The sequence below is a fragment of the Oryx dammah genome, unplaced genomic scaffold (assembly GCF_014754425.2).
Source record: "Oryx dammah isolate SB20612 unplaced genomic scaffold, SCBI_Odam_1.1 HiC_scaffold_8, whole genome shotgun sequence".
Classification (NCBI taxonomy): domain Eukaryota; kingdom Metazoa; phylum Chordata; class Mammalia; order Artiodactyla; family Bovidae; genus Oryx; species Oryx dammah.
Window position 1 is genome coordinate 47,295,835 of NW_024070192.1, and position 27,238 is coordinate 47,323,072.

Here is a 27,238-nt window from a genome sequence, read left to right on the forward strand (position 1 = left end):
TACAGAGTTTACTAAAAGCTCTTTTTCCCTCCTTTACCAACTTCAGTTCAGTTCAGTTCAGTTCAGTTCAGTCGCTCAGTCATGTCCAACTCTTTGCCACCCATGAATCGCACGCCAGGCCTCCCTGTCCATCACCAACTCCCAGAGTTTACCCAAGCTCATGTCCATCGAGTCAGTGATGCCATCCAGCCATCTCATCCTCTGTCGTCCCCTTCTCCTCCTGCCCCCAATCCCTCCCAGCATCAGAGTCTTTTCCAAGGAGTCAACTCTTTGCATGAGGTGGCCAAAGTATTGGAGTTTCAGCTTCAGCATCAGTCTTTCCAGTGAACAACCAGGACTGGTCTCCTTTAGGATGGACTGGTTGGATCTGCTTGCAGTCCAAGGGACTCTCAACAGTCTCCTCCAACACCACAGTCCAAAGGCATCAATTCTTTGGCGCTCAGCTTTCTTCACAGTCCAACTCTCACATCCATACATGACCACTGGAAAAACCATAGCCTTGACTAGACGGACCTTTGTTGGCAAAGTAATGTCTCTGCTTTTGAATATGCTGTCTAGGTTGGTCATAACTTTTCTTCCAAGGAGTAAGCGTCTTTTAATATCACAGCTGCAATCACCATCTGCAGTGATTTTGGAGCCCCACAAAATAAAGTGTGCCACTGTTTCCACTGTTTCCCCGTCTATTTCCCATTAGAGGTCATGTAAGATTAAAGTTCCAGAGAGCCCAGATAGATTATTTACATCTCAGAGGCACAAGAGAAATACCAAATCCTTCTTGAAAGATAGCTTTGCGAATTACAGAAGGCTCACTCTGATACAATAGCAGAGCCATTAGAGGCCAGTGCTCTCCAGATTTCTTGGCAGCCACCCTTCAGCAAGGACAGACACCCCAGGATTACCACTACAACTTCCAGGCCCCACAGTCTCATGGACAGTCCCTGCAGCTTTCTATTCCCCATCCCGTGTTTTCCAACATCTTGGCACTAGTGGGAGTTTCTTCGGTTTCTTGGTTGGCTCCACCAGTTACTGGACTGCACCCTCAGGCCTACAATGCCTGTGCTTGCCCAGCTTCAAGACTGAAGAAACAGCCTGGAATAAGCAACAGAGACACCAATGGTTTAATGGATGGGGGAGTTTACAGGTCTGAAGCAAGTTTCTGGAGAGATACCCCACTGTGTGCAGTGGACAGTGGGCAGGACATGGTGGCAGGCTTTGCTCCAGAATTAGATTTTTAAAGAATTACTTTCGCAGACATTGCAACTCAAGTCCAGGGACCTTAAAAAACCAATTTTATTAGAAACAGCATTTACAAGGATAACTATTTGGTGCAGTGTTGTAGCTGATTTAATGCAGTCAGAAAGAAAGAACACTTTTTCTTTATTTTGCTGAAGTTAGAAGAGCCTATAGTTTCAAGTTAAGAGGGTGGAATTCCATGTGCAAGTACAGACAGGAGAAAGAAAAATTCACAACTTATAATATGGGAGAAGGGGAGTAGAATAGGACTAGTAATAAGTGGAATATTAGTCATGTAATGTTTTAAATTTCCATTAGTTGTACAAATATTTTGTGGTTATTTTTGGACCAGAAACATTTTTCAAATGTTTTGTATAGACAGAAAAATAAGAAATGCATTAGCATTATTAAGTAGCAGGGCTTCCCTGGTGGTTTAGATGGTGAAGAATCTGCCTGCGATGCGGGAGGCCTGGGCTCGATCCCTGGGTCGGAAAGATCCCCTGGAGAAGGGAAAGGCTACCCACTCCAGTATTCTTGCCTGGAGAATTCCATGGTTAGAGGAGCCTGGTGAGCTATAGTCCATGGGGTTCCAAAGAGTCAGACAAGACTGAGCAACTAACACTAACACTATTAAGGATTAGTGTTTTAGTTAGAAGAATAATTTTGTGGCTATGTTAGTCTGCCCAGGATGTAATAACAAAATGTCACCGACTGGGTGGCTTAAAGAACAGAAATTTATTTCACAAAGTTCTAGATGCTGAGAATCGAATATCATGGTGTCAGTAGGAGCTGTTTCATCTTGGAGCTTCTTCTCTTGACTTGGAAGTGGCCACCATCTCTCTCTGTGTTCACATGACCTCGTGTTTGTGTGTGGACAGAGAAAGAGACAGAAAGAGCTCTTGGGTGTCTCTTCTCATAAGGTCTCCAATCTTAGGAGATCAAGACCCCCTCCTATGACCTCATTTAACCTTAATGACTTCCTTACAAATCTACAAATACATCCACACTAAACGTTAGGGCTTCAACCTATGAATTTTGGAGGGACACAAACGTTCAGTCCATAAGACTGGCCCACCAAAATATAAAAGTAAAGGGGGAAATTACAGTTCAAGAATATACTTGATTTAAAATTTAAGTGGAGATGTTATAGAACATTAAGCAGAGTGGAGTTGAGAAGTTGATCTATAAAGACTAGTTTCCTAGTTCTGTTTACTTAATGACCCATGTGCAACCTTTAGAAGCAGATTTTGGTCTCTAATGCTCTCACTTAAAGAGAAAATGGCTTTAGTTTTGTTTTATATTGGCTTATAATTTCTTTGTAAAGTGACAATTGATACTTACTATCATGATTAAAGCTTGATCTGGGATATTCTGAAGACCAAAAAAAAAGGAACTTACAATTTTAAAAGATTAAATAATTGTACAGTGCTCTCTGTTCTGCCAAAAATTATTAAGACCCACTCGGTTGCTGTCTGAACTATCTTGGGAATCTCCCAAATCCCGGATCAATGCGACATATATAAATGTCAAGAATTCTGCTTCTAATTTGGCCAAGTAGTCCCAACCAGACTACCCGTCTGTAGATTAACTATAGATCCTGGACAAAAATACACTATAAGGGTCCAGACTTAGAAGAAACAATGGCCACAGGACGAATGTATTGTTTTTATGGCTTTTAGCCATAGGGTAGGTCACAGTCTGTGCTGTGCCGGGTGATTAAAGCTCCTTTAGAAAACCACTATCCTTCTGGTTGGAAGTATCAGGGGCAGAGTTTGGGACAATAGCTGCCAGAAGGAGTTTGGGGAGGAATCCCTGAAAGGAGAGAGTCAGAGAGGGAAGTTCCAGGTTCTTTATGTCAGCTCTGCCCAAATCTCTAGCTGACCCATGAATGGAAAAGACAAGTTTCTTCCAATACCAATCAGATTGCCACCCATGGATACTGACAGAGCAAATCACCTCATCCTGTTTTGGTTTGGAATTCTTCTTAAACGTCACGCTGCCACAGAATATGTAGCTGTTGATTCGCTCTGGATGCCAGACAGACTAGAATGTTGTATAAGATAGCCGGCTCCATGGTGCTTGGATGGATCCCAAACACAATGCTCCTTTCCAGACCTGAGAATCTTCGGACACTGTCGAACACCATGTGATCACCCTCCACCACCATGTGATCACCCTCCACGTCACTCACATTGGTGAGACACACTATCCCTTTATTCCTCATTGCTTGCAAGAGCTTCTGCCGGTATTTCTCCAAATGTTTTGTGGTGCTCACAAGCACAGCAACATCCTTGGGGGAATAGCCCCTTTCAAAGAGAAGCTTGCATGTGTCTGCCACATGCGTCACTATTGCATTCGGAGTTAAGTTCTTCTTAATATTTAAGGTTCCCTGAACATCCCGAGCCCATTTAGCTTCAAGACACATCTTCAGGGGCTCATGGGGGATGTTACATGGAGGATTTTTCCTGACCTTCTGCAATACACGTTGTAGGTATCCTGCTATTTGACCTGCATTGCGTACCACTCTGGTGAGCTCTTCCCTTGGATACTGGGCTGAGAGAACAGGGAGGCCGATGCACTCCACGTGGCTGGTCTGAAAGTAGTCCAGAAAGATCCAGAGAATTCTTGGGCAATCCACGTCTCTCTGAGTTATGGTTTTCGCCTTTCTATACCAATCCCCATCTTCAGTGCGGAAATTCTGAGCTTCATCGATGATGATATGTTGAATGTGTTTAAAGTCATATTTCATGAAGCTCTTCCGGGTCACTGCCTGGCAGATATTTTTGCCCCTGTGAAAATTAAAAAGACACATCCCGGTTTTCTCTTGAGTCAGTAAAGGAGAAAAATGATCATACTCCTACAAACACAGTATTGTTGCCACAGATCATTTTACCATCTTACTGTCAAGAAACAAGGTGATTCAAGTTGTCGGGGATGTGGAGTGAATTTAGATAGAACCTCATTTGGTGACAATAAGATCACGCTGCTTGGGACTTCCCTGGCCATCCAATGATTAGAACTCGGCCCTTTTGATGCGATGGGCCTGGGTTCGATCCCCTTAAGCCATGTGGTACAGCCAAAAAAACTGCTTACCTGATAAAATTTCTCAAAGGCTGGTTCTCACAAATGTAGAGAATTTCATTTGTCTCACAGTGAAATGTGTTCTTGATCTTCTCCATGATCTTTATGGCTATGATCGTCTTCCCTGAGCCAGGTAAGCCATGGATAAACAACTCTTTGCTCTTGCGGAGGTTTTTTGAGAAGATCTTATACTGCTTGGCTGTGAGCAAATTTAAAACCTCACAGCCGAGCTTGTCACTCAAGAGAGACCGGAAGCCAAGCAAGACGATGACAAGAGACTGCAGCAAAGCTTCCATTTGCTGAGTGTCTGCGAGATGATAGGAACTGGGGTAATCAGTCACAGAGCCTGAACCCGCCGAGGACTGTGCACTGCTCTCGGGACTCAGGTGGAGCACCTTCGTCGTGATACACAGATTTTCGGTGTAGCCTCCCACGTTCACCAGCTTCTGCTTCAGAGTGAAGGCTGTGCGAGTGCAATAAGACTGCCCCTCTGCGTCTTGCTCCCTGAGGATGGTGTAGAGAATGGGCGGCCTGTTCTGCGCTATCAGCAGAGCATCACAGATGACTCCTTGCTTCTCTTCCAAGTTCAGGTCCACAGCCCAGCTTGTAGAAAGGATTAAAATTCCCTGGGAGAATGGGTCTATTTGCCTATTTATTAATTCCTCCAAACCTTCATTCTGCAAGAACAGTTCCTTCTGGAGAGATTCAGGGGTGTATTTCAGACATCCTGGTATCACTAGATATGGAAAAGATTATACATTTAAGGGCAAAGGTCACACTTTTATGATTAATTGTAATTAATCAAAATTGCTAAATACTTATACTTAAATTTTAATCTTATTATTATAAATCACATATTTTATATACATTCTTTTGCCAATATTATTATATTACAGTGAAGAGAAAAGAAGCCTTGACAGTCTGGCACACTTCATCTAAGCCTATGTGCTTATTATGTTTATGACCCTAGTAAATTTCTTAACCTAAGACTGTTCCCTCATCTGTAAAACGAAAAGAAATCCACGCTTAAAAAAACAGCACATCTCTTAACAGTGAGGAATAAATGAAATGGCATAAAGTGTGTGCTCATTGTAGCTGGTTGAGAAATTATTCTTTCCCTTGCTACTCTTAAAGCACCTGAATCTCAAAATGCCCCTGAACAGTCCCCACTGATGGAAGTAGGAAGAGCCCTTCCAAGAAGAAGGTGGTCATTAAATATCAGTGGAGAAGACGGAGCCATGAGAACTTTGCTAGCAGGAAACTCCATGCAGCTCTGCACTGGGAGACCCTGAGATTAGACTCTGAGATAACTCTGCTGAAGCGTCACTCACCCACAGATCTATATAAGACTGCATCCATAGCAAAGAGTCTTCCTTTGACATGAGGGAGCAAGGAGCAATGTTGTGACATGACAATAAACTTTGCCCGGTAGGGTTTTAAACTTATGTTGATAATCATCTGTTCCAAAGAGGTGGGGGGAGGAATGAAGAGACTGTTGTTATTCTGTGGTGGTGGCATCAGATCACATTCTAGAACCTGGATCTGTAGTGTTGATTTCCAGTGAAATTACCCATATTTCATTGGTGGTTATTTATTGTTCCTTGCCACAACTAGAGAAAAGCCTGAACAGCAACAAGACCTATCACAGCCAAAACTAAATAAATAAGTATTTAAAAGATGGGGGAAACGTGCATCTTTGGATGGACGGAAGATATAAGGATACATTTTAACATGCAGCTTTAGAAACCAAACCAAAAGGAAGTGTAAAATAAGAAAACACATCATTTGTTGATTATACCTGGGAGTTGACATGCATCTGTGGTTCTCACAACATTGCAAGGCAGATATACTGACTATTCTCTTTTTCATATGAGTAAATGGGAACTCAAACAGGTCAAGTGCCTGGCCCATGGTCACATCCCTGGGAAGTGGCAGAGCTGAAGGCTGGACCCAGTGGCGTCTCAGACACCAGACCCTCTCACTGTCTCTACTGCACAGCCCTGCAAGCCACACAGACTACCCCTGCTACTAAGTGGAACATGTCACTAAAGCATTTGATGTTCACAGCACCTCATCATCAAATAGCTCTTATTTTTCTTTAACTACATAACGGGATATGCTTCCCAAGGAAATTATGTGGAGACAATGTGTCCCTTTCATTTCTTTGATATTCTACATGGCACTCAATCAATGATAGAGGCCCGACAAGGTGTCAATAAAATGTCAACCACTCCGTGGGCACCAGAGTAATTACCACTCTCCATATGACTTGGGGCCTCTGTGCCTTTGTGTAGGTGGGCCCTGAGACTCGAATACCCTCCTCTACTTTTGAAAGTGAAAGTGAAAGTCGCTCAGTCATGTGCGACTCTTTGCGACCCCATGGACTGTACTGTCCATAGAATTCTCCAGGCCAGAATATTGGAGTGGGTAGCTGTTCCCTTCTCCAAGGGATCTTCCCAACCCAGGGATCGAACCCAGGTCTCCCATATTGCAGGTGGAGTCCTTGGTTGGGGAGCTAGATCCCACATGGTACAACAAAGGTGGAAGAATCTGTGTGCCACATCTAAGACTTGGCTGGATCTTAGAAAAAGCAAGGGAATTCCAAAAAAACCCTCTACTTTTGACATCTTAGTCCTTCCAGTCCTTCCAGAACCCCCATGTTTGTTCTCTCCTCAGGGTTCTTACAGAACCTCATATTCATACTAAGCACTAATCTCACCATGGATCTAGGGAAATCTTTTGTGTTTGTGTATGTGTGTGAATGTGTTTTTTTTTTTTTTAATTTATAGTAGGGAGTCGCTCCCATTGCAGGAGGCCTGGGTTCAATCCCTGGTTGGGGAACTAGATCCTGCAAGCAAGCATACGACAACTAAAAGCCCACATGCTGCAACCCAGTGCAGCTTAAATAAATAAAATTTAAAAATAAATGTACTAATTTATTTTTGATTGCATTGGGTCTTCATTGCTGTGCACAGGTTTTTCCTAGTTGCAGAGGCTACTCGCTAGCTGTGGTATGCTGGCTTCTTATCTTGATGGTGTCTCTAGTTGCAGAGCACAGGCTCTAGGCACACGGGCTTCACCAATTGTGCCGCATAGGCTCAGTTGCTCCATGGCATGTGGAATCTTCCCAGACAAGGGATCGAACCTAAGTCCTCTGTGTCAGCTGGTGGATTCTTAATCACTGTACCACTGGGGAAGTCCAATAAGTAAATATTTTTAAGAGTACTTTATATTATAGTTGATTAACAACGTGTTAGTTTCAGGTGCACAGCAAAGTGGTTCTTTTACACAAATATACACATGTCTAGTGTCTATTCTTTTTCAAAACCTTCTCCCATTTAGGCTGTTACGCAATATTAAGCAGAGTTCCCTGTGCTGTGCAGTAGATTGTCTAGGGAAATCGTTAAACACGGATTCCTGAAGTATCTGGACTGATGGTTTTTCCAACTACAAGATATCAGGTGAGGGCACCTAACAGTTCAGGACACCAGGATGGAGATGGTTCGGGGCTGGCTGGATCTGATCCAGTACTCTAACCCCTGACTTTCTCCAGTACCCATAACGCCAGGCACAGAAAAAATTCCAGACAGTCATTACATTTCTTTCAAGAGACATTTATAGCGTTTAATCTGAAGCTAAACTATTGTCAATCAATAGTGGATTTCCCTATCCATAGTATCTGGACTCCCACTGCCAAACTGAAACTGAACTGATTATTTACCACGTTGAGATCAGAATTTAATAATAGCAGACTCTGAAAATGAAAATTTGCTTTAAAAAATAGTTCTAACTAGGTGATACATCCCCATAGTCCAAATACCAAAACACTTCTACTCCTGTTTGCTCTTTTCCTCCCTCTTCAACTTCATCCTACTCCCCTAACACAGACCTTTTTTTTTTTTTTTTACTGGTTCCTTACCTATTCTTCCAAAACTTCTTCATGCAAATACAAGTAAATATTTCCCCCTTTTGTTCAGCCCTCACATCTTTTTGCCCAGCAATATGTGTGGGAGATCTTTCTATACAAGTGCCAAGAACTTCCTTATTTTTTTTCCACATTTGTCTAACGTGCCATCTTATGGATGTGACGTAAGTCCCTGTTGATGGGTTCTTGCGTGTTTCCTCCAACTTTTTAAAAATAAATATTTATTTACCTAGCTGTGAAGGGTCCTAGATGCAGAATGTGGGACCTTTCATTGCAAACCATGGATTCTCTAGTTGCTCTGTGGCATGTGAAATCCTGGTTCCCTGACAAGAGATGAAACTTGCAACCCCAGTGCTACAAGGCAGGCTCTCAACCACTGGACCACCAAGGAAATCCCTGTCTCAACTTTTTGCTATTACAAGAATATTATAATGAGTGCACTCTCATTCACTCAATCCTCAGTCGTGTCTGACTCTTTGAGACCCTATGGACTGTAGTCCGCCAGGCTCCTCTGTCTATGGGATTTCCCAGGCAAGAATTCTGGAGTATGTTGCCATTTCCTCTTACAGGGGATCTTCCCTACACAGGGATCAAATCACGTCTTCTGCATTGGTAGGCAGATTCTTTACCACTGAGCCACCTGGGAAGCCCATTACAATGAGTAACCTTGTACATAGACTTGGACATTTAGTGTGCACACAGGTATATATAAAGTATAAACTCCCAGGAACTCCCTGGCAATCCAGTAATTAAGACTCAACACTTTCACTGCCGAAGGCCTGGATTTGATCCCTAGTCAGGGAACTAAGATCCCACAAGCCATGTGGTATGGCCATAATAATAATAATTTTAAAAGTCCCGGCAGTGGGATTACTGGGTAAAAGGGTAAATACATCCATCCTTCTGGTAGATATTGCCAAATTGTCCTCCATAGTTGTACCAATAGGTATCCCTGCCAGTAATGAATGGGAAGACTTGCATGGCATAGCATACAAATGCTGTGAAATAGCAGTATAGCATACAAGTGATAATATCAGATTTTTTTTTTACAATCCAGTAGATACAAATGATAGCTTGTTTAAATTTACGTCTCTTATTTTGATTACTGTTAGGCATCTTTTCAAATGTTTGAAAGCCATTTGAATTTTATTTGCTCTGAACTACGTTGATTTTTCTGTTAAGTTGTTCTTTATCCTTGTCAACTTTTGGAAGCTCTTTATATATGAGAGACATTGGCCCTCTGTAATATCAGTTGCAAATATTTTTCCTAGCTGGTCAACGGCCCTTTGACTTTGTACTTAGTTGTTTTAGCCATGTACACTGCTTTTTTTTTTTTTAATGTAATCATATATATCAGTATATTTTCATGGCTTCTGGATTTTGAATCTTGATTGTTCTAATCCTCATGCCAAGAGCATAAAGGCATTTACAAATGTATTCTAGAACACTTATGGCTTTGATTTTTTAAAAAAAATTCTTGATTGATTTAGAGTTTATGTTAGTATATAGTATAAATCGTGAATCTATCTTTTTAAAAATAAATCACCACCCCATTATCCCAATGTCTCTATTGAAACATCCCCATTCTTCTCCCTTAGTTGAGAGACCAGTTCCATCACAAACTAAATTCTGATATGTGTTTACATCTATTTTCAGATCTTCTATTCTGTACCCTTGATCTAATTATATGCCAGTATAACTGTGTTTCTATTTGAGGTTTATAGTGATTTCATATTTGGAGTGCCCTTCTTTATTCTCTTCTTTTTCAGATTCTTATTTTCTGGGTCTTCTTACTTATTTTTTCACTGGAACTTTAAGTTCCAGTGAAGTTAAGTTAATCTCCAGATTAAGTTAATCTCTTGGTTTTTTTTAAAATTGATATCTCATTAAGTTTATAAAATAATTTAGAGAAAATTGACAGCTTTCTTCACTTCAAAAATATAACATGTGTTTCCATTTTATTTTTCTTCTGTGTCCTTCAATATTATTTAAAATTTTTTCTCAGATCAGCTTATCTTAGATATTTGAACTTTTTGTTGCTATTGAAAATTGGGTATTTTCTTTGATTGTTTGTTATATTAGGAAACTGAATTTTTGCATATTAATTTTGACATGTGCTTCATATAATGCTATTAATATAACTATTGGTATTCAATCTGAATTCTTCTATTGTTTATAATAGTTTTTCATTGGATTCTCTTGAATATGGTCCTATGTTCTTCAGTTTTTATCCCTTTAATTTCTGTCTCTTATTTAATGGCATTGGCTAATTAATACTGCACAAAAGTTATAGTAGTGCCCATGATGCTTTTGTTCCCAAATTTAATAGACTGCTTCTCATATCCCCCTCTTAACATAATGGTCTTTGGGGGAAATTGATAGATATAGATATCAATACATAGATATAAATATAATGTTAAAGAAGTATCTATGGGTTCCTATTTTATTGTCTTCTAAAAATTAAAATGTATATTCATGCTTTTCAAATGCTTTTTCAGTATATAAGAGGACAATCATAAAATTTTCTGCATGAAGAAATGGTGGATTATAATTATTACTCTCTTAATGTTGATCCATCCTTTCATTTCTGGAGTTCTGTCTTTGCATTTTCATTCATAAGGAAGATTAGTCTGAGTTTCCCTTTTGTATGCTATCTCTGTCAAGTTTTGCAATTACCGTTACTCCCATATAAAATAACCTGGGAATTTTCCTCTTTTAAATGACTCTGGAATAATTTGAATAGTGTCTGTTCTTCAAATGTTTGGTATGATTCCTGGAAAATTTATTTTTTATGCCAGAATAATAGGTTATCACTCTATGAGCATAAAGCCCAGTGTTTTGTTTTTAGATATAGTTTATTCAATGTTAATAAGCTCTACTAAACTAGAATTTATTGAATTAAAAAAATAATTATCAATGCTTATGTTTATTCTTGGTTTAGTACTGTTTATTGTGGACGATTAGTAAAATATAAATTGATATGCAAATGAATGCAAAGAGCTCAATTAGGTAAGGTGAAAAAGAAATCTTAATTGGAACGTCATTATCTATTAACTTAATGGTCCTCGATAGACATTTCCACATACATAGGACGCTTCCCTGGTGGCTCAGTGGTAAAGAATCTGCCAGCCAATGCAAGAGACTTGGGTTCTATCCCTGGGTCAGGAAGATTCCCTGGAAGAGGAAATGACAACCCACTCTAGTATTCTTGCCTGGAGAATCCCATAGACAGAGGAGCCTGGCAGGCTACCGTCCATGGAGTGGCAAAAAAGTTGGACACAACTTAGCGACTAAACAACAACAAAAGGACATTTATGCATCAGATTCTAATGCCAGATAAGCCATTAACTTACTGCATATAGTTGATCAAGTGGTTTTTCCTCTCCAGAAGTATAGAAAGAGGACAGCAATGGACTCGCAGGTAAAGCCTAACGTGTTGAGGGCGAGGAATGAGAACAGATGCTATCCTTGGTCCTGAAACACGATTTTGCGCTGTTTTAAACCCAAACATTTGCCTGGAAAATCCCATGGATGGAGGAGCCTGGTAGGCTTCAGTCCATGGGGTCGCTAATGGTCGGACACAACTGAGCAACTTCACTTTCACTTTTCCCTTTCATGCATTGGAGAAGGAAATGGCCACCCACTCCAGTGTTCTTGCCTGGAGAATCCCAGGGACGGGGGAGCCTGGTGGGCTGCTGTCTACCGGGTCGCACAGAGTTGGTCACAACTGAAGCGACTTAGCAGCAGCAGCAGCAGCAAACCCAAACATGCTTATGCATGTTGTAATTGATCTTCATTGTATTTGTTTTGTGTTCCATCTTGATATAAATCTTATATCTTCATATTCATAACTGGCACTCCTCGGGTAAATTTGGTAGAGGAGGGTGGTTTTTTTGCTCTTAGTTCAATGTGTGCCTCTAATTCAACCAGATCAAAAGTTCCCAATATGGATGAGGGTCAGAATACTGTGAGAAGCTTGAAAAAATGATTATAAGGTTCTGTCTTCAGATATTTTAATTTATGAAATCTGGAGTGTGGAGTCAGGTATCTGTACTTTTAAAAATAACCAGAAATACTGATGATCAGTCCTATTTAAGAACATGACCAAAAGGTCTTTAAGGGCAATAATGTTCCTGGATTCTATACGTGATACTGCCTCAGTGAATGAGATCAGTGAGGGTTCATTTCTAAACTACTTATCATCAATATGTTTGTAGCACTATTACCTTATACACATAGGCTTTGCAGACTGTACTTTCAGGACTTTAAATAACAAACATAACAGTTTATCTCCCTTCTACTAACACAGAAACTGGCTGGTGTCAAGTAGGCAAACCATTGTTGCTACCTGGAAATAAGAGTTGTTGGAGATCCTTCTTATGTTCCAGACCTTTCTTGGAGTACACTGGTCTACTCTTTGGAGGGCTGTTAGACAGACTCAGCTGAGATTCAAAGTCTTTGCACAGGTGTGTAAGATCTTAACAAAGAAAGGAAATTCATGTTATTCTGACATGTTAGTTCATCTCTTCACCACTGAAAAAGATTTTATATGAATGGGTGTATCGTATGGCTCTCTAGGGATGACTTGAGACATAGTAGCAAGATAACACCCCATTCACCCTATATGGACAAGTGCCTTTATCACATATGAAAATTGCCAAATCCATCATAGAGAGATTTTATCTGGAAGTTTGAATGTGTATCCATTCAATATAAGTCTCCACTCTCTGTATCTCAATAGCATTTTGTTTTTATTTCTTCTCTGGTGGCTCAGATGGTAAAGCGTCTGTCTACAATTCAGGAGACCCGGGTTCAATCCCTGTGTTGGGAAGAACCCCTAGAGAAGGAAATGGCAATCCACTCTAGTACTATTGCCTGGAAAATCCCATGGACAGAGGAGCCTGGTAGGCTACAGTCCACGGGGTCACAAAGAGTTGGACACAACTGAGTGACTTCACATGGTACATAGCACATTCTTTTAGTACACTTTTCTGTGGTGTAAATATTCCCACCATGGACAATTTTAAGCTACCAATATGATGTCACTAAATGGAGAGTCAGGAAAACATGCATCATAACATACCATTTTAGAGTAATTCCATCATGCAGACGGAGAAGGCAATGGCAACCCACTCCAGTACTCTTGCCTGGAAAATCCCATGGACAGAGGAACCTGGTAGGCTGCAGTCCATGGAGGTGCTAAGAGTCGGACATGACTGAGCGACTTCCCTTTCACTTTTCACTTTCATGCATTGGAGAAGGCAATGGCAACCCACTCCACTGTTCTTGCCTGGAGAATCCCAGGGATGGGGGAGCCTGGTGGGCTGCCATCTATGGGGTCACACAGAGTTGGACACGACTGAACCGACTTAGCAGCAGCAGTAGCAGCATCATGCAGATACAATAGATGTAAATAACCTTGCACGCATCATCTTAAAATGTAGTATTATAAGTAATTGGGCTTTTTATTTACTACATTTGTTTTAAATATAATTTATGGAACTGTATAACTTGATTTTTAATAATGACTGTTTAACAACTGGCTCACAACAATCCTGAAAATTTAATAAATCTTAATAAACAGCAAGAGTCAGTTCCAATACACCACTGCAAGGCAACCGTCCCCCCCAAATTTTCTTTTCATCTGATGTGGGAAATTGCCCACTATAAGACACTGGACTCAGGCTTGTCATCACCCAGCCAAATTTTCTCCTGTTTGGAAAGTAGGATACTTTAAGATTAAAAAAACAGTGTTTAATGGATGTGAGAAGTCAAAGTCACGGCAAATATTTTTAATTGAAATTTCTGAAGAGGCAGAAAAAACAGGAAGGGAGTTTTTTCCATCTTACCTGGATCTGTATCCATCATCATGCTTAGCCATTCCTCAGTTGTCAGGCTGCAAACATCCTTACCCTTCACCATCCAGGAACTGGGAACGCCCGAGAACACTGCACCACAGAATCGCTTCACTCCGATTACACAAGCATAGCCATATAGCTCTCCCTTGGCTAACACATCCAAGATTTTGACTGTGAAATCTATCTGGCATTGAGATTGGCAAAAATGGACACAAGATAATTTTTGTATTGCTTCTTCTATTTTCTTTTTCAAAGAGTTGCAGTCAACATTTTCTTTAGCACATCCCAGAACTTTCCTACTTTTATCATCCACACCAATAACAAGATAGCCTCCTTCAGTGTTTGCAAATGCAGGGATATACTCTAAAATCGTGTCTTTCGTATATTGTTCAATGTGTTTTGTAGCGAACTGCTTAAACTCTATGAATTGAGACTCAGGAAAAGGCATGAGTTCACCACGTTCAAAACAGTCTTTTTGAAAAACACAGTACATAGGATCCACGTCACGGAAGTCTGGATGTATAACCTTGAAAATTTCACCAAAAGGTTCTTTCCCTGAGCTTTTTGCATTTGTTTTCTTGGTTTTCAGGAAGCGGAATGCCTTTCCTGAATCCATGAGAAACACAGAAGTGCCGGATCTACAGTATAACGAAGAACTCAGGCTACAAATGCGGGGCTTAACAGAAATGTTCTCAAGAAAAGTGTCGCTGCTCCAAGACTTCACAAAAATGTAGTAACAACTCCCTTCTTGCTTTGTCTTGAAGAAAGCTTGCAGATTTGAAAACAGAATAAGTGTTCTCAAAGCTTCTTCTAAATCCAGTCCCATCTCCACAAGATTTTCATCGTTGTTTGCCATTTCCAGTTGAATCACTCCTCCTCCTGAGTTTAATAAAGCACATGCAGCCTGGCTCACTTTCATCTTCTCTTTCTCTCTCTGAACTTTCTGCAGCTTTTTTCTGTTACTTTCACCAAGAGTTACTTTTCCCACATTGATGACCAAGTCTGAGTAAGATGATTCTACCACCAAACGTGAATAATGTCTCTCCATGTTTATTCTGCAACTGAAACCATTAAAACACATATCTCGTGTTGGTGAAGAAGTAGATTGCATAGTACACAAAAATGCATTTATTAATTTATTTTAAAATATGTATAACGGACAGAGAAGTCAATGGCACCCCACTCCAGTACTCTTGCTTGGAAAATTCCATGGACGGAGGAGCCTGGTAGGCTGCCGTCTATGGGGTCGCTAAGAGTCAGACACGACTGAGCAACTTCACTTTCACTTTTCCCTTTCATGCATTGGAGAAGGAAATGGCAGCCCACTCCAGTGTTCTTGCCTGGAGAATCCCAGGGACGGGGGAGCCTGGTGGGCTGCCGTCTATGGGGTCGCACAGAGTCAGACACGACTGAAGCGACTTAGCAGCAGCAGCAGCATGTATAACGGAATCACTTTGTGAAGCATCTATACTTCAATAAAATAAAACTTTTTAAACGTTTACACTGAGCTGAAAAAGAAAAAAAGAGTGACAGAGAATGGGAGATGAGAAGCGGTGAGAGGAGACTTGAGAGTTAGGAAAGGGCTTACGACAGTAGAAAGCCCAAGAAGTCTTTTGAGGAAGGGAGTGACATGAGCACACAGACATTGTAAAAGACACATTACTGAGGAACAGATCCATAGTTGCCAAGGGTTATGGGGAGGGAAGGGGTCACTACAGGGATAACACAGTGGAGTTTGTTAGGGTGATGAAACTGTTCTGTATCCTGATTGTGGTTGTAATTATATGAATCCATGTGCTAGAAATCATAGAACTGCACACCCCAAAAGTAAATTTTATTGCATGATTAATTTTTAAGAGCAGAGGTCACATTATTTACAGATGGAGAACTAATTAGAGAGGAGTACACCAGTAGGGACGGTTTTGCAGTAACCTGAATGAGAGAGAGAAATGATGGTAGCCTGCGCCACAGTAGGTAGGGGCTGTGAGAATGAAGAAGTGTGAATATTTCTGAGAGACATTTAGAAAATATTGATAAAAATTAACACGTCTCTGTATTGACCAGCTAGAGATCAGGAGAAAGGATTAAAATTTAGTAACTGGATTTTTGGCTTGGGCAGTTGAGTGGTTAGCAGTACCACTTATTGGCAAAAAAAAAAATCAATGATTATTGAAGGTGGGTGATTGATAAATGGAGACTCACTCTCCTATTCTCACCTTCTCGCTACTTCTGTGTATATTTGAAAAGTGTCTAAATAAGTTTTAAAATTGATTTCATCCATTAGCTGGGTGGTGGACAAACTGGTGTTCCTTATATTGTTCTCTATTTTTTTCCTGTAAATTTGAAATTACTCATGACATAAAAAAGAAAACTTTTACCTCCAAAAATTTTTAAAGGAGAGTAGGGCATATGGAGAAGGCAATGGCAACCCACTCCAGTACTCTTGCCTGGAAAATCCTATGGACGGAGGAGCCTGGTAGGCTGCAGTCCGTGCTAAGGGTTGGACACGACTGAGAGACTTCACTTTCACTTTTCACTTTCATGCATTGGAGAAGGAAATGGCAACCCACTCCAGTGTTCTTGCCTGGAGAATCCCAGGGACAGGGGAGCCTGGTGGGCTGCCATCTATGGGGTCGCACAGAGTCGGACATGACTGAAGTGACTTAGCAGCAGCAGCAGCAAGGCATATGAATTTGAAGTAACAAAGTAGTTGAACTTTTGGACTATGCATTCTAACAAAACAAAGATGGCCAGGGCAGAGGGTGGATCTGAGAAATGGGGAAAAAGAAGGATAATGGATTCTAAGACTTTATGATGCCAAAAAACTTGTATTTGGGAGTGATTGAGCAAATCAACAAAACTCAACAGTACCATAGTGAAGAGAGAGCTCTTAAGACTCAGGGTTGTGTTGCAACCTAAACAGTAATTTTTTTTTTCTTTCGCTTGATTATATACTGAAGCATGATATTGAAATATTTCATTTATTAATTTTTTTGGCACAGGAAACATTTAATGGGCACTCACCAAGGGCACACTAACTGCTGTGAAAGACATAAAGAATATGACTATTGGAGATTTATGGTTTAGGGTCCATCAAATTACCATGATGTGGTTTAAATGGTATGTGGAGAAAAATTCATCGCCCTAAATGTCTGTCATGGTAAGAGAGAGAATTTAAATAAAATGATTTGCATCAACATTTAAAGAATTTAGGAAAAAGAACCAGGTCACAAAAGAACAGGAATATGGTGTCACTGTGCGGCTCTGAAAGAAGGAGCGACGAAGGACCCTAAAAAAAAAAAAAAAAAAAAAAAAAGAACAGGAATAACAGATGGACAGGCAGAAGAAAGTTGGAAAATTAAAAAGCAATTATTTGATTAATTAACAAGATTGAGAGTTGTTTTTAATTTGTTCTGCTTTTTGCTTGTTTGATTTTTGTTTTTTAGATAAACCACTAGCATCTTGTTTATTTAAATTTTATTGAAGTATAGTTGATTTACAATGTTGTGTAAATTTCAGGTGTACAGCAAAGTGACTCACTTATACATATACAGATATTATTCTTTTTCAGATTCTTTTCCCATATAAGGTATTACAGAATATTGAGTAGAGTTCCCTGTGCTAAACAGTAGGTCCTTGTCAATTATCTATTTTATATATAGTAGTGTGTGTATGTTAATCCCAAGCTCCTAGCATCTTTATTATTTAAAAAGTTCTCTGAGCAAATAGAAGGGTTGTTGATACAGGTGTGGCAAGGAAATAGAATTCTGAGCAGTAAATTATTGGCAGGCCAGGTCATTCACAATCTTACTCATTTGTCTGATAGGTTCCTTATGATATATTTTATATTTATAAATATCTTATTCTATATTTTATAACCTTTAAGGTGTTCTTGTCAGGTTATTTATACAAAATGCTATTGGAGACATTTGGACTTCAAAGTTTTAATGTTTATTCATATGGATATTTGCTCTCAAGTATTGTGTTTGTATGTGTGCTCAGTTGGGTCCAATTCTTTGTGACCCCATGGACTGCAGCCAGGCTCCTCTGTCCATGGAGTTTTCCAGGCAAGAATACTGGAGTGGGTTGCCATGTCCTACTCTGGGGGATTTTCTAAACTTGGGGAACTGAACCCTTGTCTCCTGCATTGGCAGGTAGATTCGTCACCACTGAGCCACCTGGGAACCTACTAGTATCAGCAACTGACATCATATCAGCAACTGCCTTCTATTATCTAGTAAGCCTGGATTATTTTATATGGCATAGAAAGCTCAAGAACTCCTAATATTTTCTTCTCCCTTTAAGACCTGAAAGAAAAGCAATAAAGGGAAATGTCTGGTAGATTTCTTTTTAAATAGGCAGAAAAGCAAAATTGGTTTGACTTAAAAATTGAGGGCTCAGAAAAATCAATAACAGAACAAAAGCATCACGGGAGTTATAACAAGGAAAATTTTTAAGGGCCCGGCTCCATTGTGTTTACTGGTGAGCTTTTTTAAACTTCAAAATCATATAATTTCTACATTATTAGATATAAAGTGTTTGACACATGAAAAACAATGGCCTGCTACAAAATTCAGTATTGTCATATATTTCATGAACAACATTATGACACTCAGTAATTCTTTCACCTATTTTTCCTTTATCTCTTATGATCTTAATGATATTACAGATTCTTTTAAACATTGTAAGCATCAGATGAAGAGTTTTGCATTCTGCTTTTATCATTAACACTTCTGTAAACCTTTGAAGTCATTATATTTCTAATTATATGTTTTAAAGACAATAAAACTTTTCATCAAGTACATATAATATTAATGAACATATAATATTAATTTCTCTTTTGTTAAACATTTCTCTTGCTCCCAATTCTTAATAATAAGCAATACTGCATTTACTTAACAGCTGTTTAGTGGACATCTATCATTTGCCAGTCACTGTGCTAAATCCAGAGTAGACAGTGGTGAACAAACCAGACCTGGTCCCTGCTCTCAAGATGCTCATTGCTTACAGAAGCTCACTGTTGAATTAGTGACAGTTCAGAATGCCAGGGATGCTTAGAATGGAAAGTGTCCTTATATGGCAGTTGGAAGGGGGATGGGTTCAGAGAAGGCTTTCTAGAAAAAGTAATATTTTGAATTAAGATCTGAAGAATGTAAATGAGGTGAAGAGTTAATTAGGTGAAGAAGGGTGGAAAAAAACTTTCCAGAAGGAAGTAGGAAGGAATATATCAGGTTAAAGGACGGATTGTCCGAAACACTGAGATGGAGGGACAGAGAGGGAGGAAATGACGCTGGACAGGTGATCAAGAGTCACCTGTTCATTGGCTCGCAGGCCCCTTTAAGGATTCAGACTTGATCCTGAAGGTAATGGGAAGCCATTGGAGGATTTTAAGCAGGAAGGCATAGCATCAGATGTACTGTGTGTGTGTGTGTATATGTATATATATATATGTATATATATATACTTTTTTTTTTTTTTTTACAAAGTTCCTTCTAGCTTCAGTGTGGAGAATGAATTGGAAGAGACTAGAGTAATTGTGGAAGAGAACTTTGGGGATGCTATTTCAATAGTCCAATGAGAAAAGATGGTGGTGTGTACCACTAGTGACTGTGGATATGAAGAGAAATAAACAGAGTTGGCGATATTTCGAAATAAATTGAAGGACCTGGTATTTGATGGAAACTCAAGTCCATTATTTGAACTGTTTTTCTTCCTCCCTAACCCAATAGATAGAAACCAAAACTAGCCACTCACTGTGAGTTTATGACAAATTGCTTCTCAACCTAGATTAAAACAGGGAGCAACATGCAAAAACCTGCACACAGATGTTTTTAGCAGCTTTATTCATAACTTCCCAAACTTGGAACCAGTCAACATCCTTTAGCACGTGAATGAGTAAACAAACCATAGTACACCCAGACAGTATAGTACACCCAGACAGTAGTATATTATCTACGCTAAAAAGAAATGAGCCATCAAGTCAGGAAAGACAAAAAGGAAATTTAAATGCATATTACAAAGTGACGGAAGACAATGTGAAAGGACATACTGTATCATTTAACTATATGACATTCTGGAAAAGGCAAAACTGTAGAGACAGTGAAAATATCAGTGGTTGTCAGGAGTTGTGGGAAGGGAAGGATAAGCAGGTGGAGAACAGAGGATTTTTGAGGCAGTGGGAATACTCTGTATAACAGTGTAGTTGTGGTTGCATGTCATGTCATTATACATTTGTCCAAACCGGGTGAACCATAAAGTAAGCTATGGACTTTGAGTGATCATGATCTTTCCATGTAAGTTCATCAGTTGTAACAAATGTACCACTGTGTTGCCGGGGGGTGGGTGTTGATGATGGGAAGGTATTGCCAGTGTAAGGGCAAAGGATATATGGGAAACGTCTGTACTTTCCTCTCAATTTCACTGTGAGCCATGGATTTCCATGGAAGTTCAGTGGTGGTTAAGACTCCATGCTTCCAACACCCAAAAAAGTTGAGTACCTGTCCTCAAAAACCTGCACATGAATGTTCAGAGTAGCTTTGCTCATGATTACAAAAGTTTGGAAGCAACCAAGATGTTTTTCAACTGATGAATGGGTAAACAATGTATGTAAGGTGATAAGAAGAGTCTTTGTTTTTTTTTTTTAAGCACTATTTGTAACACCAAGTTTTGGAAGTAGCCTATCAAAAATAGAATAAGGAAATAAACATGGTAATTTTACTGAAAAGAATGTTGTGAACCACTTTAAGAGAATAAACTAAAACACACAGAATGACATAGATGTCAGAAACAAAATACAGTTTAAAAAATCAAGTTGCAGGGGGGCAGTCCTAAGATGGCGGAGGAATAGGAGGGGAAGACCACTTTCTCCCCCACAAATTCATCAAAAGAACATTTAAACGCTGAGTAAATTCCACAAAACAACTTCTGAATGCCGGCAAAGGACATCAGGCACCCAGAAAAGCAGCCCAGTGTCTTCAAAAGGAGGTAGGAAAAAATATAAAAGACAAAAAAAAAAGAGACAAAAGTGGTAGGGACGGAGCTCCTTCCGGGGAAAGGAGTCTTAAAAAGAGAGAAGTTTCCAAACACCAGGAAACACTCTCACGGCTGTCTGTGGCGAGCCTTGGAAGCACAGAGGGCAACATAATTGGGAGGAAAAATAAATAAATAATTAAAACCAACAGATTACGTGCCCAACGGTAACTCCCCCAGCGGAGAAGCAGCGCAGAGGGCTGCACCCGCCACTAGCAAGCGGGGGCTGGGCAGGGAGGCGCGGGCTGCAGTGCTTAGAGTAAGGGCGGGGCCGAATGCCCCCAGGCAGTCAGAGCGAACTAACTTGGGCTAGCAAACCAGACTGGGGGATAGCTACCACGCGAAAAGCCCTAACCTATGACACCGCCAGGCCCGCGCACAGAACAAAGGACTGAACAGAGCTAGCCCGCTGCAGACCGTCCCCCTTTTTTAGCACTTTCGTTTCAGCTCCTCCACCCTCCCCTCCTCGCCACTCTACGCGTTCTTCGAGTGCGCGCATGCGTGTGTGTGTGTGTGTGTGTGTGTGTGTGTGTGTGTGTGTGTGTGTGCGCGTGCGTATAGATTTGAAAATTACAGTCTAGGAAGGGAAGTAGAGCCTCTGCATGTGGGCCCAAGGGGAAGAATAGAATGGGGAAGGTTGTGAGCACCCGGGGCTGAGAAAATTGCAGCCCACAAAACAAAACAGACCCTAGAGAGAGGAGCCCCACAACCTCAGACAGGACTGCCCCAGGCATTATGATATCTTGTATTTCCCAGGGCAAGACTCAACCCAGAGAACCGTAAAGCCCACACCCTGTTCATGATTCAGTTACCTCCTTTGGCTTCTTTCTTTCCATCGTGTCAGTACTGTAGGCATAGTCTCTGGTAATTTATCCTTATTTAATTGGGGTCTAAAAAATCATGTTAGGGCTTCCCTCATGGCTCAGTGGTAAAGAATCTGCCTGCCAGTGCAGAAGACACAGGTTAAATCCCTGATCCAGAAAGTTCACACGTGCCACAGAGCAACTAAACCCATATGCCCAAACTACCGAGCCTATGTTCTAGAACACAGGAGGTGCAACCACTGAGCCCACACTGCAACAGATAGAGACAGAATGAAGGGACAAAATAGGTGATTAAATAGCCAATTCCACTAGGGGGTTGTAAATAAAAGAATATGGGAGACTCATAAGTTAATGACTACTCAAGAGAGCAGGTGAGTTTAACCATAAAACCAAGCAGGCTTGCTTAACAATGAACTCATGCAAGAGAAGAGGGGGACGGGGCCCCAGACAATAAAACAGCGGTGGCGGGAGACCCACATCCTGCCCAGTGAGTTCAGGACGTTAATGATCCCTAGCAGGTTCTCTCTGCACACGTGAAAAACCAGGAATGTGTAGACCTAGCCTGACCACGCAGGGACAAGAAAACTCCCCTGCTCAACCTGGAGAAGGAACTAATGATAAAAATATGATGCCTACTCAAGAAAGACAGAGAAGGTGTTCTCGCCTTCCCCACTTTTCCTTTGATTATAAAACTGTAGCCCAGTAAGTTCTCAGGGTGCGGCATTTCTTGCTCGCCCTCTTTGGAGCCTCCAAAGCGCCCAGTCTAATAAATCACTTCTTATGTACCACTTTGCTCTCCCTGAACTCTTCTCTGCACTGAGAACATAAAGGAGTGTGGTATGGGCGCTCTTCAGCGCCCCGCCTAAAATGTTTCACCGATCAGTTTCACAGCTCCTGAAACCTGCGTGCCCTAGAGTCCATGCTGTGCACCAAAGAGAAGCCACCGCCCTGGAGAAGCCTGTGCACTGCAAAGGCGAGTAGCGCCCGCCCGCTGCAACTAGAGAAAGCCCTCACAGCACAGCCAAAAATTAAATAAATAAGTAAATTCTAAGGGATCACCTACGACTGCAGTGATAAAAGCATATTTATATTGTAAAGATGAGTGCGGCAACTGATTTCTAGGAAACACTCAGAACGTCTGAAGGTGTTGCCTATGTCTAGTAAAATATATACCTACTATCACAGGTGATGTTTTTCCTATTACAGATTGGCAAATATTTTTCAAACATCCACTTGCTGAATTATTCAAAATCATACATTTGTTTGTTCCCCATCTCCAAAAAGATTAGAAAAAGCAATTTGTTAAAGTTGGGCAAGTTAATTCCCAGTGCTTTTGATAAATGTTGGTAAACAAAACAAAATAATCAAACTTTTGAACACACTTGCAAAAAGTAACCTGGAAAATCCAATGAGGTCTGAGCTTCTGGGTTAATACATTTAAGTTTTTCCTGAAAACAAAAGTGTGTATATATCATGACAGAAAATCCTGACAGTCACCCCTTCCTGCCAAAGCTCTAGCTCCTCCCTGATCTATCTGAGAGTTTGCTTCCAGATAGTTGGTTATCTGTCCACCCCACAATCCTCTCCACCACTGTCTCAGACCTCAGGGTGTCTGGCTGGAATCCTGCATCCCATATCCCTGGCCTGAGCTAGAAGTCCCATCAAAGGACTAGTTCTCTTTACTGTCTATTTCACTTAAGAAAAATGTGGGCATAACATGTCCACCACAGTTTCTCTTGTCTAAAGTAGATCTGAAAGGGTCTCTGGCCACAGGGTGAATTTATTTATATATGTGTGTGTGTGTGTATATATATATATATATTTTTTTTTTTTTTTGAGAAGGAAATGGCAACCCACTCCAGTATTCTTGCCTGGAGAATCCCACGGACAAAGGAGCCTGGTGGGCTACAGTCCATGGGGTCGCAAAGAGTCGGACATGACTGAGCAACTAACATACACATACATTTATCAATTGTAGGACAATTACTTTACAATATTGTGATGGCTTTTGCCATACACCAACATGAATGAGCCATAGGTATACATATGTCCCCTCCTTCTTATAGCCTCTTCCCACAGCCCTCCCCTTCCCATCCCTCTATGTTATCACAGAGCACTGGCTTTGGGTTCCACAGGGTGGATTTTTATCTTAGCATTCTTTGGTCTTTTTTCCAGCCCATCTTTTCTGTTGAACAGGCATGGCTCCAGTCTCTCCAGGTAGTCTCAGGGTTGGGGTGCTGAAGAGAAAAATATCTGAGTTCTAACCTGTTCAGGGATCCTCAGCTTCACAAAAGCAAGCCCAGGAGAAATGCCAAGCTTTTATTTTCTTAAAAAAGGAAACTAGAATGTTCCCATCGTTTTAAAGTTCCCACTATTTTAATGTTCCCGCCATTTTAAAGTTTCAATTTCCTTAAACCAAGTTGAATGTGCTCCTGTCTTTTAGGTTTCGATTTCTCAAAAAACTAACTAGATGGCATTTGACTCTTTATGGCTGCCTTCCCAACCTCAAGAAAGAGAGCCAACTGACTGTTGGCTGTCAGTCAATAGGACTTTATCTTTTTAATAAGTAACTGAAAAGTGCTTTACTTCTGCATTGAAACTTTAAACATCTAGGAGAGCAATGCTACAGAAAAATCTGTTGGATACAGATCAAACTATTATTAAGGATTTCACCCTACAGAATGGAATTGGAAAGGAAGAGGGAGAGGGAGAGAGGAAATGTTATTTTGTACACTATGCCTGTATTATTTGAGAAATGTTTAATGCAGTAGAAAAAGAAAACAGTGCTAGAGCCAGACAGAGAATTAAGCAGTACACCTCACTGACTTTCTTACTTAATTTTTCTAGTAGCCTCTATAAGCTCAACAATTGCCGTTGAAACCAGTTGAAATTGTTGCTGGATTTCCTGTTCCTGAATTGACTAATACTGTTAGTTTTGTATTGAATAAGTTTCTCCTACTTAGCACATTGATCTACAACCTCTCCCATAGCTTACGGAAATCAGAGTCCCCTGGGATTCTTTTTTTGGCTTCTTTTGGGTGACCATCTTTATAGATTGCAAAAATTATTACAGTATGAATTTAGCGATCACTCCTAATATTCAGAAAAAGTGTTGTGCCCTAGAGGGAACAGAGTTTAGGATGTGATGAGGCAGTGTTCTCTGACCATCTCAGTCTATCAATAACCAATCTAATTCTTCAGCAATAATCATCAGGAACCTCTGAAACAAAAAATTAAAAGTGATTACTTACAGACTCTGGAAGTTACACAACAGGCCGGGGCGCACAGCGAGATCAGAAGTAGAAATAAGCACACTGGCCTGGTGTTCGGCTCTCTCTGGGGGTGGAACATGAGGGTTTAGGGTTTGGCAGGTTCCCAATTGGTGAACTTGAAACATAGGGGCGGAATTTAAAGTGTGGGGAGTAGGGGGTGGAGAAAAAAAAAACGACCGGAAACCCAGGGGGAATTCCCTGGGTGTCCAGAGGTTGGGACTTTCCCTGCTGAGGACCCAGGTTTAATCCCTGGTGTGGAAACTAAAATCCTACAAGCTGCTTGGGCACAGCCCCCAAAGCCAAAAAACAAACAAAAAAGCCTAGCAATGCTTCAAACTGTCAGTAATGAAATCAACTAAAATCTCAAAAGCAGAAGAACCTGACTGGCAATGTGTTTATTCAAGCTAATCATCCTTGAAGTAAGGAAAGAAAAAAAAATTTTCAGCTGTCAGGTTCTACAGTTCAGTTCAGTCGCTCAGTCGTGTCCGACTCTTTGTGACCCCATGAATCGCAGCACGCCAGGCCTCCCTGTCCATCACCAACTCCCGGAGTTCACTCAGACTCACGTCCATCGAGTCGGTGATGCCATCCAGCCATCTCATCCTCGGTCGTCCCCTTCTTCTCCTGCCCCCAATCCCTCCCAGCATCAAAGTCTTTTCCAATGAATCAACTCTTCGCATGAGGTGGCCAAAGTACTGGAGCTTCAGCTTTAGCATCATTCCCTCCAAAGAAATCCCAGGGCTGATCTCCTTCAGAATGAACTGGTTGGATCTCCTTGCAGTCCAAGGGACTCTCAACAGTCTCCTCCAACACCACAGTTCAAAAGTATCAATTATTCGGCACTCAGCCTTCTTCACAGTCCAACGCTCACATCCATGCATGACCACTGGAAAAACCATAGCCTTGACTAGATGGACCTTAGTCGGCAAAGTAATGTCTCTGCTTTGAATATGCTATCTAGGTTGGTCATTACTTTTCTTCCAAGGAATAAGCGTCTTTTAATTTCATGGCTGCAGTCACCATCTGCAGTGATTTTGGAGCCCAAAAAAATAAAGTCTGACACTGTTTCCACTGTTTCCCCATCTATTTCCCATGGAGTGATGGGACCAGATGCCATGAACTTCGTTTTCTGAATGTTGAGCTTTAAGCCAACCTTTTCATTCTCCTCTTTCACTTTCATCAAGAGGCTTTTTAGTTCCTCTTCACTTTCTGCCATAAGGGTGGTGTCATCTGTATATCTGAGGTTATTGATATTTCTCCCAGCAATCTCGACTCCAGCTTGTGTTTCTTCCAGTCCAGTGTTTCTCATGATGTGGTCTGCATATAAGTTAAATAAGTAGGGTGACAATATACAGCCTTGACGTACTCCTTTTCCAATTTGGAACCAGTCTGTTGTTCCATGTCCAGTTCTAACTGTTGCTTCCTGACCTGCATACAGATTTCTCAAGAGGCAGGTCAGGTGGTCTGGCATTCCCATCTCTTTCAGAATTTTCCACAGTTTATTGTGATCCACACAGTCAAAGGTTTTGGCATAGTCAATAAAGCAGAAATAGATGTTTTTCTGGAACTCTCTTGCTTTTTCCATGATCCAGCAGATGTTGGCAATTTGATCTCTGGTTCCTCTGCCTTTTCTAAAACCAGCTTGAACATCAGGAAGTTCATGGTTCACGTATTGCTGAAGCCTGGCTTGGAGAATTTTGAGCATTACTTTACTAGCATGTGAGATGAGTGCAATTGTGCGGTAGTTTGAGCATTCTTTGGCATTGCCTTTCTTTGGGATTGGAATGAAAACTGACCTTTTCCAGTCCTGTCGCCACTGCTGTTTTCCAAATTTGCTGGCATATTGAGTGCAGCACTTTCACAGCATCATCTTTCAGGATTTGAAAGAGCTCAACTGGAATTACATCACCTCCACTAGCTTTGTTCGTAGTGATGCTTTCTAAGGCCCACTTGACTTCACATTCCAAGATGTCTGGCTCTAGAGTGATCACACCATCATGATTATCTGGATCATGA

General features: G+C 40.8%; 1 protein-coding gene across 1 annotated transcript; it reads right to left on the reverse strand.

The window, feature by feature from the left end:
• Positions 1-1,272: 1,272 nt before the first annotated feature.
• SLFN11 (schlafen family member 11) lies at positions 1,273-25,591 on the reverse strand. Its single transcript, XM_040244054.1, has 5 exons — positions 25,202-25,591; positions 14,089-15,158; positions 12,588-12,716; positions 4,327-5,050; positions 1,273-4,022 (listed from the first exon to the last, which is right to left on the reverse strand). Exons 1-5 carry the CDS (start codon positions 25,345-25,347, stop codon positions 3,218-3,220), a joined length of 2,874 nt encoding a protein of 957 aa, XP_040099988.1. The 5' UTR covers positions 25,348-25,591; the 3' UTR covers positions 1,273-3,217.
• Positions 25,592-27,238: the final 1,647 nt, after the last annotated feature.

What these genes read in the sequence shown, in the direction of transcription:
- SLFN11 (XM_040244054.1), bottom strand. Translation starts at nt 25,347, where the DNA reads ATGTTTCAAGTTCACCAATTGGGAACCTGCCAAACCCTAAACCCTCAT. An exon ending in CCAACAACTCTTATTTCCAG is followed by an intron (nt 5,051 to 12,587) that starts GTAGCAACAATG and finishes TTCCATATCTAG; the next exon opens with TGATACCAGGATGTCTGAAA. An exon ending in CCTTTGAGAAATTTTATCAG is followed by an intron (nt 4,023 to 4,326) that starts GTAAGCAGTTTT and finishes TAATTTTCACAG; the next exon opens with GGGCAAAAATATCTGCCAGG.